This window comes from Tarenaya hassleriana, unplaced genomic scaffold (assembly GCF_000463585.1).
Source record: "Tarenaya hassleriana unplaced genomic scaffold, ASM46358v1 Cleome58, whole genome shotgun sequence".
In the NCBI taxonomy this organism is placed as follows: Eukaryota; Viridiplantae; Streptophyta; class Magnoliopsida; order Brassicales; family Cleomaceae; genus Tarenaya; species Tarenaya hassleriana.
This window is the reverse complement of record NW_010968329.1, coordinates 318,347-334,181: the sequence shown is the minus strand read 5'-3', so window position 1 is coordinate 334,181 and position 15,835 is coordinate 318,347. Positions and strand designations below refer to the sequence as shown.

The 15,835-nt window shown below is 36.2% G+C and overlaps 2 protein-coding genes across 3 annotated transcripts; one reads left to right on the top strand and one right to left on the bottom strand.

Annotated features, from left to right (window-relative positions):
- Positions 1–506: 506 nt before the first annotated feature.
- LOC104798773 lies at positions 507–3,932 on the top strand. Of its 2 annotated transcripts, none has more exons than XM_010520968.2 (9): positions 507–959; positions 1,197–1,376; positions 1,477–1,579; positions 2,012–2,091; positions 2,171–2,248; positions 2,381–2,472; positions 3,005–3,116; positions 3,267–3,392; positions 3,537–3,653. In XM_010520968.2, exons 1-9 carry the CDS (start codon positions 678–680, stop codon positions 3,651–3,653), a joined length of 1,170 nt encoding a protein of 389 aa, XP_010519270.1. In that variant the 5' UTR covers positions 507–677. The 2 variants fall into 2 exon arrangements, with proteins under 2 accessions (XP_010519270.1, XP_010519269.1); XM_010520967.2 differs by having other exon boundaries at positions 678–959; positions 1,185–1,376; positions 3,537–3,932.
- Positions 3,933–4,690: 758 nt separating this feature from the next.
- On the bottom strand, positions 4,691–7,788 carry LOC104798772 (kelch repeat-containing protein At3g27220). Its single transcript, XM_010520966.1, has 7 exons — positions 7,448–7,788; positions 6,911–7,099; positions 6,578–6,807; positions 6,105–6,275; positions 5,720–5,825; positions 5,057–5,263; positions 4,691–4,963 (listed from the first exon to the last, which is right to left on the bottom strand). The coding sequence occupies exons 1-7, from the start codon at positions 7,640–7,642 to the stop codon at positions 4,793–4,795; spliced, it is 1,269 nt and encodes a 422-aa protein (XP_010519268.1). The 5' UTR covers positions 7,643–7,788; the 3' UTR covers positions 4,691–4,792.
- Positions 7,789–15,835: the final 8,047 nt, after the last annotated feature.

The window sequence follows — 15,835 nt, the reverse complement described above, 5'->3', positions numbered from 1 at the left end:
TTAGGGTGTGATCTAATTTTATTTTAATTTTCTAGATATAAGTAAGGCATACGGATCCTTTATATATCTAAGATCGAGGGATTTGGAGGAATCATCGAGACAATCGCATTCAGTAGCAATATGATAATATGGATTGAAAGGAGAGAAAATAGAAAGTTATCACAGATCAAGAATAAAGAAAAAAAATGTAATAGGATTGCAAATATCGATGTATTATAGACCAATAATAGTTTTGATAATACATATTTGCATTGATAAATGGTAATTTGGATATTATACATTTTCTCATGGTATTTTTTTAAGGATTGGATGAAGTTTTTGAAATTTTTATTAGGTAAAAATATATATTTTAATTATAAATATATATCCTTTTTCATAATTTTTAAATATAATATCTAAAATAAAAAATTAAAATATTATTTTTATCAATCAAAATTTCTAAAAACTAAAGAATAGAAAAACAAACACTAATAAACAAAACCGAAAAACTCAAAATAAAAACTTCATCCGCCCAAGTTACAGCGTTCAAACCCTAACATGCTTCCAATCTAGTCGTCCGAAAAATCCCATCGGGGAATCTTACCTCTCTGCACTTCTGACTTCTGAGGTTTTAGCGTCTAATTATTTCAAAGAATACTCGAACCAAATCCTCTTTGTTCTTTTGATCTTTCTCTTCCATGGAAACTCTCTTCACTTCAGTTTACGTCACCAACCTGCCGGAGTCTAAGCCATCTCTTCCTTCTTCCTCGTCGTCTCCTTCTCCTTCCTCTCCGTCTTCTTGTCGGCTGTGCAATTCTCTGACCAAGCGAATCGCCGAACTCAGGTTCAGCCATGGATCGGGTCATGGGCTTCGTCTGCGGGCCCTTTTACATGGCGAGACTCCAAGCGAAGGAGATGATAATTTGGCGGGGAGTAATGGGTTTGGCTTGTTTTTCGGCGATATTCTCTCTTTATCTCACGTAAGTTTCTTCGAAAATGTAATTGTTAGGATCATGCCCATGGAGAAAGGGAATCACAGTAATTGAATTATGCTAAGTTCTGGATAGATCACTACTTCTTTTTGTTGCTAAAGTTGCTAATTCCCGAGAATTAGTTGGATTGATGCAAGCTGAATTTGTTGGTGTTAATAATGTATTGTCTGATTTCATTGGCGTGAGATTGATTGATTCTTATATGCCATGAAGGAAACGTTAAAGGGCGATCAAAGTGGTGAAAATGATGCAGAGACATCTCTTTTGCTTCCTCATGGAGTTGGGAATACAGGTGGAACTCGAGCCGGACTTTTCAGAACACCGATTTCTGGTGGCGTTCAGAGTGCAACCTCTGCTCATGGGTTACCTCGACCAGCTTTAGCTGTCCGGAATTTGATGGAGCAGGTAAGGTTTATGCTCTTATTCATTACATGGGTTGGTTACTTTTACTTAGTAAAACAAAAGATCTTAAAGTTCGTATCTTGTCTCGGGGTTATGGTTCAAGGCCAGGTTTGCTCATCTTTGCACTGTGATGTCTAAGATGCACCACCGCAGAGAAGGGTACCCGTTCGGATCTTTGGTTGATTTTGCACCTGATCGGATGGGGCGTAAGTCAATTGAATCTATCTCTGCTTTTTATGTCTGCTTATAGTTTTGCCATGGCCTCTTTGACTTGTATTCTCCAGAAATGTTAACTTTTCTGATATGTTGACTGACTTGATAGTTGATGCATTTCATCTTCCCGCAGTAAAATGTTATAAATATGTAGCATGTTGTATGGTTATGGGTTTAGTGTGGTTTCTGTTCGCATACATTCTTGAGAGCTAGAGTCCTTATGGGATCTGCTTCCCTTAGTTATCATTCTGGATGTACATTTAGGAATTTTTATCGACATGGTTTGTGTTGAAGGTGAGATACAATACATTCACGTTGTATGTATACTTGCTAAATTTGTGCTGTTTTTTCATGAAAGAAACTTGATAAATCTTTCAATCCATATGTATATACATTTTGTTATGTCTTTTGCTTGTTGTTCCCAGATCCGATATTTTCGTTTTCACCATTGGCTATACACACACGGAATCTCTTGGCTGAACCTAGGTGCACTCTTGTTGTTCAGGTAATTTTGTTTAGTGTGCCTAACTGTTCTGAAACAGAGGATTCTCTTTGTCTTTTTGACTGCTGGATTTGGTTTGCAGGTACCTGGATGGAGTGGCTTATCAAATGCAAGAGTAACACTCTTTGGTGATGTGTACCCTTTGCAAGAAGATCAACAGGTGGGTTTTCTGTTAACTGCGTTTCATTTACTGCACATGAATGTTCATAATCTGTTCACATCGTAATAATTCACCTTTACGTTGGCTCTATCCTTGATTATGGATCTAAATTTTCTTTTTCTGGCTTGCTAGGAGTGGGCTCATAAGCAGTATATTGCAAAGCATCAACAAGGGCCTTCCCAGCAGTGGGGAAACTTCCACTATTTCAGGATGCAGAACATAAGGTTTGCATATAATTTTGTCTTCTCCCAAATTTATTCTTACTTCCATGAAATAGTCATTATTTGTTTATAGATGTGATGTGTTAATGGATTATGGATTATCTGTTTGATCGATGTTTGCATGACATTTTAATATGTACTGACGTTAAGATAAATATGAAGCATACATGTATTGACACTCGGATGATTTTGATTTCCATGATCTTTTACCTTAGTGCCAATTGGGATAACTGATTTGAACTTTGCTTTCCATCACCATCTTGGATACCTTCTATTCGACTCCTAATCTCCAGACTTGGAATTTTGATTTCCATCTTGATTTGCGGGATGTCAAGTAAGATATTTGACAAGGACCAGTGCATGCTAATTTATTTTTACCAAACCCCCGTGGAAATGCATGTTATGTCTTGACAACTGCGCCCAAGGAAAAAATCTAAGGGAAGCTATAGGGCTTTTCCTTTGGTTTAATCTATTTAGTTACTCCATAGTGCAGGTGCAGTCAAGGAATGTGACTAACAATATTGATTGTTTTCAGCGATATCTATTTCATTGGAGGTTTTGGCACCATTGCTTGGGTCAATGTCAAAGAATATGAGGGTCTTCAGCCAGATAAGATAGCTGTTGATGGAGGCGAGCAAAATCTCAAGGTGGAGTATTTCAGATTTTCTTGTTGTTTGCAGGCTCTATTAACTTATCTCATCATGGCGCTCTTATCCACATCTCTAATGATCTGGTATCCACATATAATTACAAAATTATTTTGAATTAACTCTGATATGCCGTCTGCGTTCTCGCAGGAACTGAATGCTATCTTCTCAAAACCGCTAAGAGAGCTCTTGTCTACTGAAAGTGAGGTAGATGATGCTGCTCTCATTTCCATAGACAGCAAAGGAATCGATATACGGGTTCGTCAAGGTGCCCAGGTATTATTACATAAGAGTTTCAAATTTGTGATGCAATTGCAATCTACATGTTCACTGCTGAATTCACAAATGGACAAAGGAAGGATTGTTTCTGCTCATACACAACACATCCTCTAAGCTTCTGCATTGAATTGTTTTGTGCAGTTTAACATACAACGGCTACCTTTTGATGAAGGCTGTGGGGTTGAAACAGTAGAAGAAGCAAAATCTGCTCTGTGGAAAGTGATAAAGAAGGGAAAGGTTCACAATTTGCAGAAATGACATGACAGACTTCAGAAGCCTTTTCAAGGGGATTTCGATCCATGGGGTAATGTGTATTTTTAATGGCATCTCCTAGATAACTCTTCTGATGGATAAGCTCCACTGCATATTCCCTTGTTCGGGCCGTCTTGACATAAGACGTGTTGTTTAACTTGTTAGCTCGGAATCCTAAAGAGGAAAGTGCCTTTCCCTCGAGTTGTTTAACATTAACGACCCCAATGATTTTATCCACTGAAGGGGTATCCATAGAATTGGTCCAGCAGAAAATTTTCCCATTCAGACTTGGTTTCTTACAATGATTTCTCTGGTATCTAGGCTAGTGGAATACCTAAGTGCAAGAGTTCAGCACTTTCCTCGAGTTTGAGATAGGTGGCTCCATCTTCGGCAGTGAATTGGGGCTCTGGTTTCCTCCGGATTACCTTCCAGTCGAGGAAAGGGTGTCAGGTTTTGAGTCATCTGCCGCTTCGATTCTTTGTCCTGAGCTCTTTCAAGCTCCCTGAGGTCATTTCCATTGTCTGCTGGCTCTGTCATGTTGGCCCTCTTGCTCATACCAGGGGGTGGAGGAAAGGTAGTGCTTCCGTTTGGGTAGAGGACGCAACAGTGGTGCCCCTTGGAGCTGTGACGAGAAGGTGGGGTTTTGATGGGAGATTTGTGTCAAGGGAGGGGAAGCATTTGTTGGTGGTGGTGGTGGTGACGGTCGAGCATGGAATTTCAGGGAGATGGTTTTTTTTTTTTGGTGGCGGATGGGAGTGAAATTTCAGGATCGGGAGAACATAATGAGGATTTTAGACAAGGAGGCATGGATTAATCAGATTGGGGGAAGGCTTTCTTTCCCGTTCGATAGTGGCTGATCGGTGGCTGAGTCTAAGGTTTGGTCAGAGCCTCCGTCGCGAGAGCTTCCTCTGAACTACAACGTTCCCAATTTAGCTTCGGTACGGTTTGTTTGTACAGTGTACAAATGTTGGCATCAGAGAAGACAGATTCAGGAAGATTTGTCCAGTGACTTGACACATCTACTGTGAATGGGGCAAATGTGATGAGGATGAATCGAGCTTGAAAGAATGCAGATTATGAATTGGAAAAGTATTATATTACAATACAAAATGTCCTACCGAATTGGGTATTTTTCATTTTAGGGTTTATGGCTCCAGTTTCAGTTTAGTTCTCCACATTTCTCCAAGGACTTTCCTCGGGGATGGATCCTCTGGACCTTTGTCTCGCTGCCCGGATGTGAAGTACAACCACCCGTCCCAATACCCGACCAGCGTAGTTTTCACCCGGTAGGGTAGTTTTCCGATCACAGACCATTTCTGTGAAGAGCAAACATACTAAAACTAAGAGATGGATACAGTAAAATCACCAATGAGGGGTGTCCATCCATGAATTAGAGCTAGGGTTGTTACCAGTGTGTCCAGGTTGAACCGGAAGATCTCGCCGACCAAAACCATCTTCTTGGTTTCAGGGTGCTTCTCTGTGGTGCCTCCCACGATTACAATAGAGTTCTCAACTATTTTCCAAGCAAACTCGATATGGGAATCGGGTTTTGGCATTGACGGCATAGCTTTCCACTTCATATCTCCATCCAGCATGTAGACATCACTGTATACAACCTGAGAGAAATGGTTAAAAACAACCAAGCTGTCAAAAACCATTTAAGATAGCCGATTCGAGAGGAGAAAGAAATACAACAAAGACAATAACACTAAAGGACCAATCATGAATCATGACTTGACACAACCTGCTCTTATATATACATAGTGATGCTTAAAAATCCATCACTTTGAACAATTCTACAAAAAAACAAAATTATAATCCACCAGCCTCGAGCCTGAAAATGACTTCACGGTCATTCATGAAAGGGAACCTGTGGAATTTAACCAGGTTTTCCCCAATCCAAGTTACGGAACCTAAATTAAGCCTGACCAATAGCATGGATATGAATAAGGCTTAACATTTTATTGGAGTATTGAAATTTAACAAAACAAAAAAAGGTGGTTTCTGAAATATGGGAACCATCGAGAGAAGGTTGATGATTTTTTTTTATTAAAAGGTACTTATTTGGGCACCTCGAGACGGCGGGAGCATTTGAAGATGGGCGATCCAGGTTTAGCCATGAAATCACCTTCTTGACCACCAATGACAAAAAGTCTGTCGTCCGCAACTACACATGCCCTATGCTTATAACAACAATACAGTAAGAAAAATCTCCACAATCACGGGCATTTACAAATTACAACAGTCTGAAATGGAGTAGGATGACATATCAGGCCAATAGAGATCATAGACAACACTTTTTTTTTGCACCAACGACTGATAACTGCACTTCCTAATTATGCCAGTGGTCTCGTACTCAAAGAAGTAAAGGCAAGTATGCAGAAACGAGATGCTTCAGATTTCATTAAGGTGAATCTCTGCTTTCAGCAATCTTCAAAGTATATAAATGTAAAGAACCTGTGAGGTCCACCACGGGGGATTGGAATTTCGCTTCTCCACTCATTTTCTAATGCTTTGCCATCTTTCACCATAATGCTCCAATGCTCTAGTCCGGGTGTATGTCGATTCTCCTTGCTTCCACCCATCACATGGAGTCTACCCCTCCATAGTTGAGTAGCCGGAGCATACCTAAAGATTACCATGTCAGCAAATTTCTCTATAAATCTACATCAAAAGAAAATAAATGCACGGCCAAATACGTTTTAGCTACAGACTCAAATAGAGGTCTGAGCATATTTCTTTAATGGGTTTATTTAATAGCCATGCAAATTGTAATACAGAACACACAATCATAACCAAATCTGTCACTTTTGTTTCATTACAAACAAGCCATAAGTCTCTTTCTCATGAAAGAAAAGGAAGATAGAATTATTCGTGACTTGAAAAAGAGAACAGGCATTTCCAAACTGTATCTCCTTTTGTCAAAATACCTTGGAACCGGGAGAGGTGGAAAGTCACTCCATGTGTTAGTATCAGTATCGAGCACGAACGTTTTAGCTGTAGGCCCTCTGCACTGGGGACCATATTGACCCGTGACAACATAAATGTGTCGCCCATCAGTAACCATCCCTAAATGCGAATGTGCCATCTCTTTGGGCATATCAAACCGCCCTCCCCACGTATTATCTGTGAAATTGTATATATCAACATGCGAATGTACCTGTATATTAAAACACACAAAATGAAAAACCCATCTCAGTATAAATCATCACTGCTATACTGCTTCTCAATGATATCTCCATGGTACAAAGAATGAGTCTTACAAAATCAATGGTGCCATATCCAGCAAAAACGTACAGAAGATTTTTTATCTGTATTGCAGCTCCATCTAGACGAGGAACGGGTGCAGGTGCCATCTTCTCCCATTTCAATTCGGGGGCAGGCAAATCTTGAAATGTGGCCGAGAGTTTTCTCTCGTGAAGGCCATCACTCTTCTTCTTAGTAACTTTCTCCTGAAAGATGAAAAACAACTAAATTACCCTTTTTAACCAGAAACTGGTAGACATGAATGTTCCTCTCTTCTCTCAAACAAAAACTACTGTTCGTCGGGATCTTGTAATCCGACTCTGCCACACCCAAGAACATTATTCAGACACAGACACTGATACAAACAATGAGATTTGGTATACAATTGCATAGAGGATCTGAAATCCAAAAGTAAAATCGTCAACAAGCGAGAAATGCCTTAAGAAGTTAAAGATCTAACCACGAAATTGGGAATTATGGATAATTCCCAATTACGAAACAAACCAAAGCTCAAACCAGAAAATGATAACATACGAGCAGCGAAGCAAGCTTACACTAGCTTTAATGGTGGATTCTCCGGCGTCGGGTTTCTCCGGGACGACGACGGTAGACCAGTAGGAGGCGGAGGATGAGGAGAAGCGGTGAGAAGAAGCCCAAAGGAAGTCTCCGACGAGTCCGACGGCGAGAAGCGCGACGCACGAAACCAACACCACGCGACCATAACCTTGCTTCGCTGCTGGCCTCGCCATCCTCTCTCTCTCTCTCTAAATTCGCATATCTCTTTTAGGGTTTCTCTGATTCGAAGCAAATATGGGACCTTTGTGCTCAGGAGATATTGTCGAAGCACAAAGAAAATTTTTTTTTTGGAGCTTCGGAAATGAGAGAAGTGCACAGATCTTGATCTCTCAAGGAAGGGTGGAAAGCCAGAGAGAGCACAGCCGATTTCTTTTCTCTTGATTCCTGCTTCAATCATTATTTAATATCGTAATATTTATATGCACCTCTAATTTAGGAAGGACATGACAACGCAGACATTTGGCTACAACTCAAACGCAAACGCAAGCGCTGCGTTCCGAAATATAACTAATCTTAGGATATTGATGGGAATATATCAAAGATATAATACTATATCTATTTATTTGGGAAAATAGGTGCAATACCCTTTAACTGTTATTTAAACTTTTCATACTACCCTCCAAACAAAAAATCAAATAAAAAATACTATTTACTATGACAAAAGATAATAAAATCCTCATATATTAATGAAAAGATAAAAAACCCTCTATTTCTTTCAATTTAAAAAATTCAAAATTAAAAAAAAAGTTACGCAACTTTATTTTGATTTCTCTCTCTCTCCTAACTTTATTCTTCTTCCATTTTCTCTCTCTTCATAAATCTTTTTCTTCTCTCTCTCTTAACTCTCACGGTGTTAACTCTCTCACTCTCTTTCAAAACTTCTAACCTTTTGTGTTTTGTGCAATCTTTTACATTTTGTTCTATTTTCTGTTTAAATCTCCGGTTAGATTCAAGATCCGAAGAAGAAATGAAAACGTATGGAAATTGCAAGGTTAGACAAAAATATGGTAGGTTAAATTTTAATTTTTTTTAGATTTGTTGGATTTTGAAATTTGTTGTTGTTGAGTTGAAGTGTGGTTTCGAAATTTGACCGATAGAAATTTAGGGTTTTGGGTTTTTCAAATTTCATTTAGCCACTAAAAATTGAGGAGATAGAAGAAGCAATGACGACATCGAAGAAATGACAAGTTCATGTTAATCTTCGTCACATTTTTCGAGCAAAAGTAGTAACCTTATGGAGATTACGGAGTTAGATGAACACAAGGTAGGTTAAAATTCAATTTATTTACAAATTTGTTTGATTTTGAGATGTGTTCTTGTTGGGTTGAAGTGTGGGTTGGAGATTTGAATGATAAAGCATTAGGGTTTTGGGTTTTTTTTAAAAAAAATTTGGGGATTTCAAAATAGAATGTTGGTTTGTGAGGTTATGGATCAAATCGAGTGAAATGGTTGAATTTCGGTCAAATAAGACAGTCATATAGGTCACATCACGGTATGGGCCGTTGTTTGGATGTATAGATGACATGAGGATTCAAATGCTATGGTCTCACGGTCATTGTGACAAAGGTCACAATGTCACAGGATCATATAGGTACACCTATATCACAATATACAATAGTCACGGGTCATATGGTCATATGGTCACAAGGTCACATGATCACATAGTCACATGGTCACAATATCACACAGTCACAGTTACAAAGGTCACATGATCACAGAATCATATAGGTACGTCTATATCACAATATACAATAGTCACGAGTCACATGGTCACATGGTTACATGATCACATAGTTACATGGTCATATGGTCACAAGGTCACAAGGTCACATGGTCACATGGTCACAAGGTCACACGATTCCGATTGACTATATTGCATATAGAAAGGGGTGAACAAACACTTCTTTTTTATTTGGAAGGGTATTAGGGGAGTACAGATGAAATGGTTCAGTTTTGGATACGACATCTGAAAATGAACCTGGTCACATGGTCACATAGTTACACGGTCTCATAGTCACATAGTTTTATAATCATACAGTCACATGGTCACAGTGTCACACGATGATATCTAGAAAATATTATTGACATATATTATTTTATTTTGTAGCACATGGAAGAGACGATGTATGAACTCCACACCTGCATTATAAAACATCACGTGATCTACATAGGATGCAACTATTTGACTTGCGATACTATGTTCATAGAGCTGATCAACGCATAAGTAGAATCGAAAGACATGACAACAAATATTTCAGAAGACGAAAGTGTAAATTTTTAATTTATTTCACTAAATTTACTTTGTTTATTTTGTTTTGAATCCTAACTATGATATGTTTTTCTTTATTTGGTAGTAGACTAAATTATGAACTCTTGTATTTAGTTTTTTGTTTATTAGAAATCTGAATTTATTTATGTTTTATGTAAAATATGGATCTAAATTATTGTATGAAAAATTTTAAACTTAAATTGATAGAGAAAAAAAAATAAGGTTAAAATAAAATTACGTTTTTTTTCAATTGCGAAATGAGTTAAATTGTCAAAGTAGTTCCCACAAGAAATCTAGGTTGAATTGTCAAAGTGGTCCACACAATGGAATAAGAGAAAAATTATGGGTTGAAAATATTGTAGGTGAAAATTTGGGGTTAAAAATTGGGAGGGAAAAAATATAGGGTTAAGAGGGAAATTATATAGGGTTGACTATTCAAAATATGCACCATATTAAAATTAAAAAATGGAAATAATGATTGTGGACCCTACGAAACATAAAAATCTGGAGAAATCTGACTAGTTCTTTCTGTGGGTCCCACATCACATTTCGGTCACAATGGGTCAAGTCGGTCATAACCTTCGATTCATGCGATTTTTGTCAATTTAATTACTCTACAACGTCACACATATCTCATAAGTCTATTCTCTATTGTTTCGAACATTAGAATATGGTTTTTACGATTTTTATGTTTCAAAATTGTTCTTCCAAATGTGTTTCTATATATTTCATAGTGTTTTATGAGTGTTTTTGACAAATTTGGAATATTTCTTCTACAAACCCCTTAAAATATTTTGAAAATTTCTCACATACATTATATATTTGATGTATAGACCCTGATAAACCACTCTAAAGTTTAAAAATTAAATTTGGGTCTATATTTATCAACATATTTCGGTCACGGGTCACAGTCGGTCACAATGGTCACACAGTGTAAAATTGCACTTCGGTCACACGGTCACATGCTGGTCACAATGGGTCACAATGTTGGCTCATGTGAGTCAATTTATTTAGTGTACAACAGAGTCAGATATATGCGAAAATACAAGGTTAAAAGTACAATATTAATTAATATGGTACAGACACAATATTATCCAAATTTTTTAACACATTATTGTACAAACAATTACAAAATTATTAGGGTCTTTGGATATTATTGTACAAATGGTTTGTAACACGTTAGTATACAAATATACCACACAATTATTATAGAAATTCTGGTTATTTTTCACTCTAAATTAGTTGTTTTCTCTTCATAATATACATCATCTCGTTTTCCACTACGTTCAACAATACTTCCATAAGCAAAATTATAGGTTGTGACCGAAATATATTACAAACGAAGGAACTGCGGAAAGAACAACAACTAGAAAAAAAAAACTACAAAAACATCAATGTGCATGGAAAAAAATCGGAATTTCCACACTAGCTTACATATTTTTAGTTTTCTCATTGATTTTCCTTTGATTTCATCCGATTTCTGCAAATTTTTAGGACAAAATATCAAGATAAATAGGAGAGAGAAAATATAGAAGAGAGAGAAAGCTCAATCGAAAATAATGGCGGAAGGAGAGAGAAACGTGCAAAAAATGGGAGGAGAGAGAAACTTTAGAAAAAAGAGAAAATTTTATTTTTTTATTTTTTTAATTAAAAAATAAAAAATGGGAGGAGAGAGAAACTCCAGAAACAGGAGAAATTTTGTTTTTTATTTTTTAATTAAAAAATTATATCTTAAGGGTATTTTGGTAATATGTTATTGAAGAGGTTAGATTGGAAGTTCAAATTTTTTTTTAAAATGAAGAGGGTAGTAGAAGAGGGGATATTACAAATATACCTTTAAAACGTAACATGGACTTCAAGACATACCCTTGAACAGTTAGGATTTCAAAAAAAAATTGAAAAACGTTAAAAAGACAATCCTACCCTTTTAAAAACTACACGTGTAATAATCTAAATGAAGATGACAAAAGAGAGAGAGAGAAAGTGGGTAGTTGTCAAATAAAAAATTATTAAGTTAAAAAATACTGTTTAGTTTCTTCTTCCTCTCTTCTTCACGATTTTTCTCTGACGGACATTCTCCAGCCAATTTTATTGGCGATTTCTTGTGCGATTTTTTCTCTTCACTTCAAAATGGCTTCGTCTTCATCGTTTTCGGCTTCTATTTACGAAGATTTTCAAGTAAAGTTTTCATTATATCTCACCGAAAAAGTTAGTTTTTTTTAATTTGATATATGTGTACTTGGACAAATATTTACGGTAGACAAGATCTTAGTTGAATGAGTTATAGTATTCGAGTTTTACAGTTAAGGAAAATTAGGTTTTCGGTTTGAAATCAAGTCATATGAGAGTTTTGTCTCTATCAGTATCTTAATAGTCATACTCGTCACATTGGTCGTACTTGAAGGGTGTGACACGTTTGACTAGTCATATTAAATTAGGTACACCCGTCAATGGTCATACCAGTGAAGTCGTCACACCGTCACACTGGTCACACTGGTTTCTACCATAGTGGTCATACTCGTCACACTAGTCGCGCTTCAAGGGTGTGACGAGTTTGACTAGTTTTATCAAACTGGGTATATCTGTCACCGGTCATACTAGTGAAGTAGTCACACCGTCATACTAGTAAAACTAATGATGAAGTAATTTGTCATACTGGTCACACTGGCCGCATACAAAATGGTCATACTAGTCACACTGATTGCATTTGAAAGGTGTGACCAGTTTGACGAGTTTGACTAATATTATAAAACTGGTCAAACTGGTCATACCGGTCAAACAAAACTGATAATGAGTGTTAATTTTATTTTTGCAGGTTCCTTTTGTATATGATTTGAAAAACATTCATCAGACTCCCAAGATTACAATGAAGTGTTAACCATATGAAACCATTCGGTTAACTGAAAAAATCGAAAGAAGAATAATTGAAAAAATTGAAAGGGTTCTGAAGAAGACATGAATCACCGTTGAAGCAAAAGGTTGGTCTGAGATAAAGGGCAACAAAGAGGATGATGTTTCAACGGGTAGTTACTATAACACAAACACCGAGCTCGAGTTGAGACCTCGTTTTTTAGAAGAGAATGTGGCTTTTTCAATGCATGAGGAGGTTCCTGCTACTCCTAAGGAGTCAGTTCAACAGAGTAAACGAACGATGCGCAAAAGAAAAAAAGATGTTAAAAGTCCATACATTGCCTTTGGATCGACAGATCCACCTTCCAAAAAACAACGAACAAAGAGATAAACCAAAGGTCGAAAGGGAAGAAAGGGAATCCATGAGGAACGTCAAGAAGTAATGGTGCCTCCAGAGGAACGTCAAGATTCTTCTTCATGTTAAATATGTTATAATAACTCATATACACCACATTGAATATTCAAAACATTATTTAGATCGATATTTTTTTGCACAAACCGTCTCACCGTCAGACTCGTCGCACCGTCAAACCGTCAGCCTCGTCGCACCGTCAAACTAGTCAAACCATCGCACCTTATCGAAATTCACAAATTTAATAAGTGAAAATTGTAAACATATTGATTATCACCCCAATGAACAATTATCTTGGATTAAAACTAATCCAAGATCTCTAAATTTAACATCTTTTGTTTTCTTGACAATGTATGATCTCTCATATGAAACCCTAAAGTTCTAGTAGAGTTTGTGTAACACATTGTCTTAGGGTAGAAGATATTGTTTTTTCAGATGAATTACGATTAATAAAAATATGTTAAATATGTTATAATAACTCATATACACCACATTGAATATTCAAAACATTATTTAGATCGATATTTTTTTACACAAACCGTCTCACCGTCAGACTCGTCGCACCGTCAAACCGTCAGCCTCGTCGCACCGTCAAACTAGTCAAATCGTCGCACCTTATCGAAATTCACAAATTTAACAAGTGAAAATTGTAAACATATTGATTATCACCCCAATGAACAATTATCTTGGATTGAAACTAATCCAAGATCTCTAGATTTAACATCTTTTGTTTTCTTCACAATGTATGATCTCTCATATGAAATCCTAAAGTTCTAGTAGAGTTTGTGTAACACATTGTCTTAGGGTAGAAGATATTGTTTTTTCAGATGAATTACGATTAATAAAAATATGTTAAATATGTTATAATAACTCATATACACCACATTGAATATTCAAAACATTATTTAGATCGATATTTTTTTGCACAAACCGTCGCACCGTCAAACCGTCAGCCTAGTCGCACCGTCAAACTAGTCAAACCGTCGCACCTTATCGAAATTCACAAATTTAACAAGTGAAAATTGTAAACATATTGATTATCACCCCAATGAACAATTATCTTGGATTGAAACTAATCCAAGATCTCTAAATTTAACATCTTTTGTTTTCTTGACAATGTATGATCTCTCATATGAAACCCTAAAGTTCTAGTAGAGTTTGTGTAACACATTGTCTTAGGGTAGAAGATATTGTTTTTTCAGATGAATTACGATTAATAAAAATATGTTAAATATGTTATAATAACTCATATACACCACATTGAATATTCAAAATATTATTTAGAACGATATTTTTTGGAACAAACCGTCTCACCGTCAAGCTCGTCGCACCGTCAAACCGTTAGCCTCGTCGTACCGTCAAACTAGTCAAACCGTCGCACCTTATAGAAATTTACAAATTTAACAAGTGAAAATTGTAAACATATTGATTATCACCCCAATGAACAATTATCTTGGATTGAAACTAATCCAAGATCTCTAAATTTAACATCTTTTGTTTTCTTGACAATGTATGATCTCTCATATGAAACCCTAAAGTTCTAGTAGAGTTTGTGTAACACATTGTCTTAGGGTAGAAGATATTGTTTTTTCAGATGAATTACGATTAATAAAAATATGTTAAATATGTTATAATAACTCATATACACCACATTGAATATTCAAAATATTATTTAGATCGATATTTTTTTGCACAAACCGTCTCACCGTCAGACTCGTCGCACCGTCAGCCTCGTCGCACCGTCAAACTAGTCAAACCGTCGCACCTTATCGAATTTCGCAAATTTAACAATTGTAAATTGTAAACATATTGATTATCACCCCAATGAACAATTATCTTGGATTGAAACTAATCCAAGATCTCTAAATTTAACATCTTTTGTTTTCTTGACAATGTATGATCTCTCATATGAAACCCTAAAGTTCTAGTAGAGTTTGTGTAACACATTGTCTTAGGGTAGAAGATATTGTTTTTTCAGATGAATTACGATTAATAAAAATATGTTAAATATGTTATAATAACTCATATACACCACATTGAATATTCAAAACATTATTTAGATCGATATTTTTTTTGCACAAACCGTCTCACCGTCGGACTCGTCGCACCCTCAAACCGTCAGCCTCGTCGCACCGTCAAACTAGTCAAACCGTCGCACCTTATAGAAATTTACAAATTTAACAAGTGAAAATTGTAAACATATTGATTATCACCCCAATGAACAATTATCTTGGATTGAAACTAATCCAAGATCTCTAAATTTAACATCTTTTGTTTTCTTGACAATGTATGATCTCTCATATGAAACCCTAAAGTTCTAGTAGAGTTTGTGTAACACATTGTCTTAGGGTAGAAGATATTGTTTTTTCAGATGAATTACGATTAATAAAAATATGTTAAATATGTTATAATAACTCATATACACCACATTGAATATTCAAAACATTATTTAGATCGATATTTTTTTGCACAAACCGTCTCACCGTCGGACTCGTCGCACCCTCAAACCGTCAGCCTCGTCGCACCGTCAAACTAGTCAAACCGTCGCACCTTATCGAAATTTACAAATTTAACAAGTGAAAATTGTAAACATATTGATTATCACCCCAATGAACAATTATCTTGGATTGAAACTAATCCAAGATCTCTAGATTTAACATCTTTTGTTTTCTTCACAATGTATGATCTCTCATATGAAATCCTAAAGTTCTAGTAGAGTTTGTGTAACACATTGTCTTAGGGTAGAAGATATTGTTTTTTCAGATGAATTACGATTAATAAAAATATGTTAAATATGTTATAATAACTCATATACACCACATTGAATATTCAAAA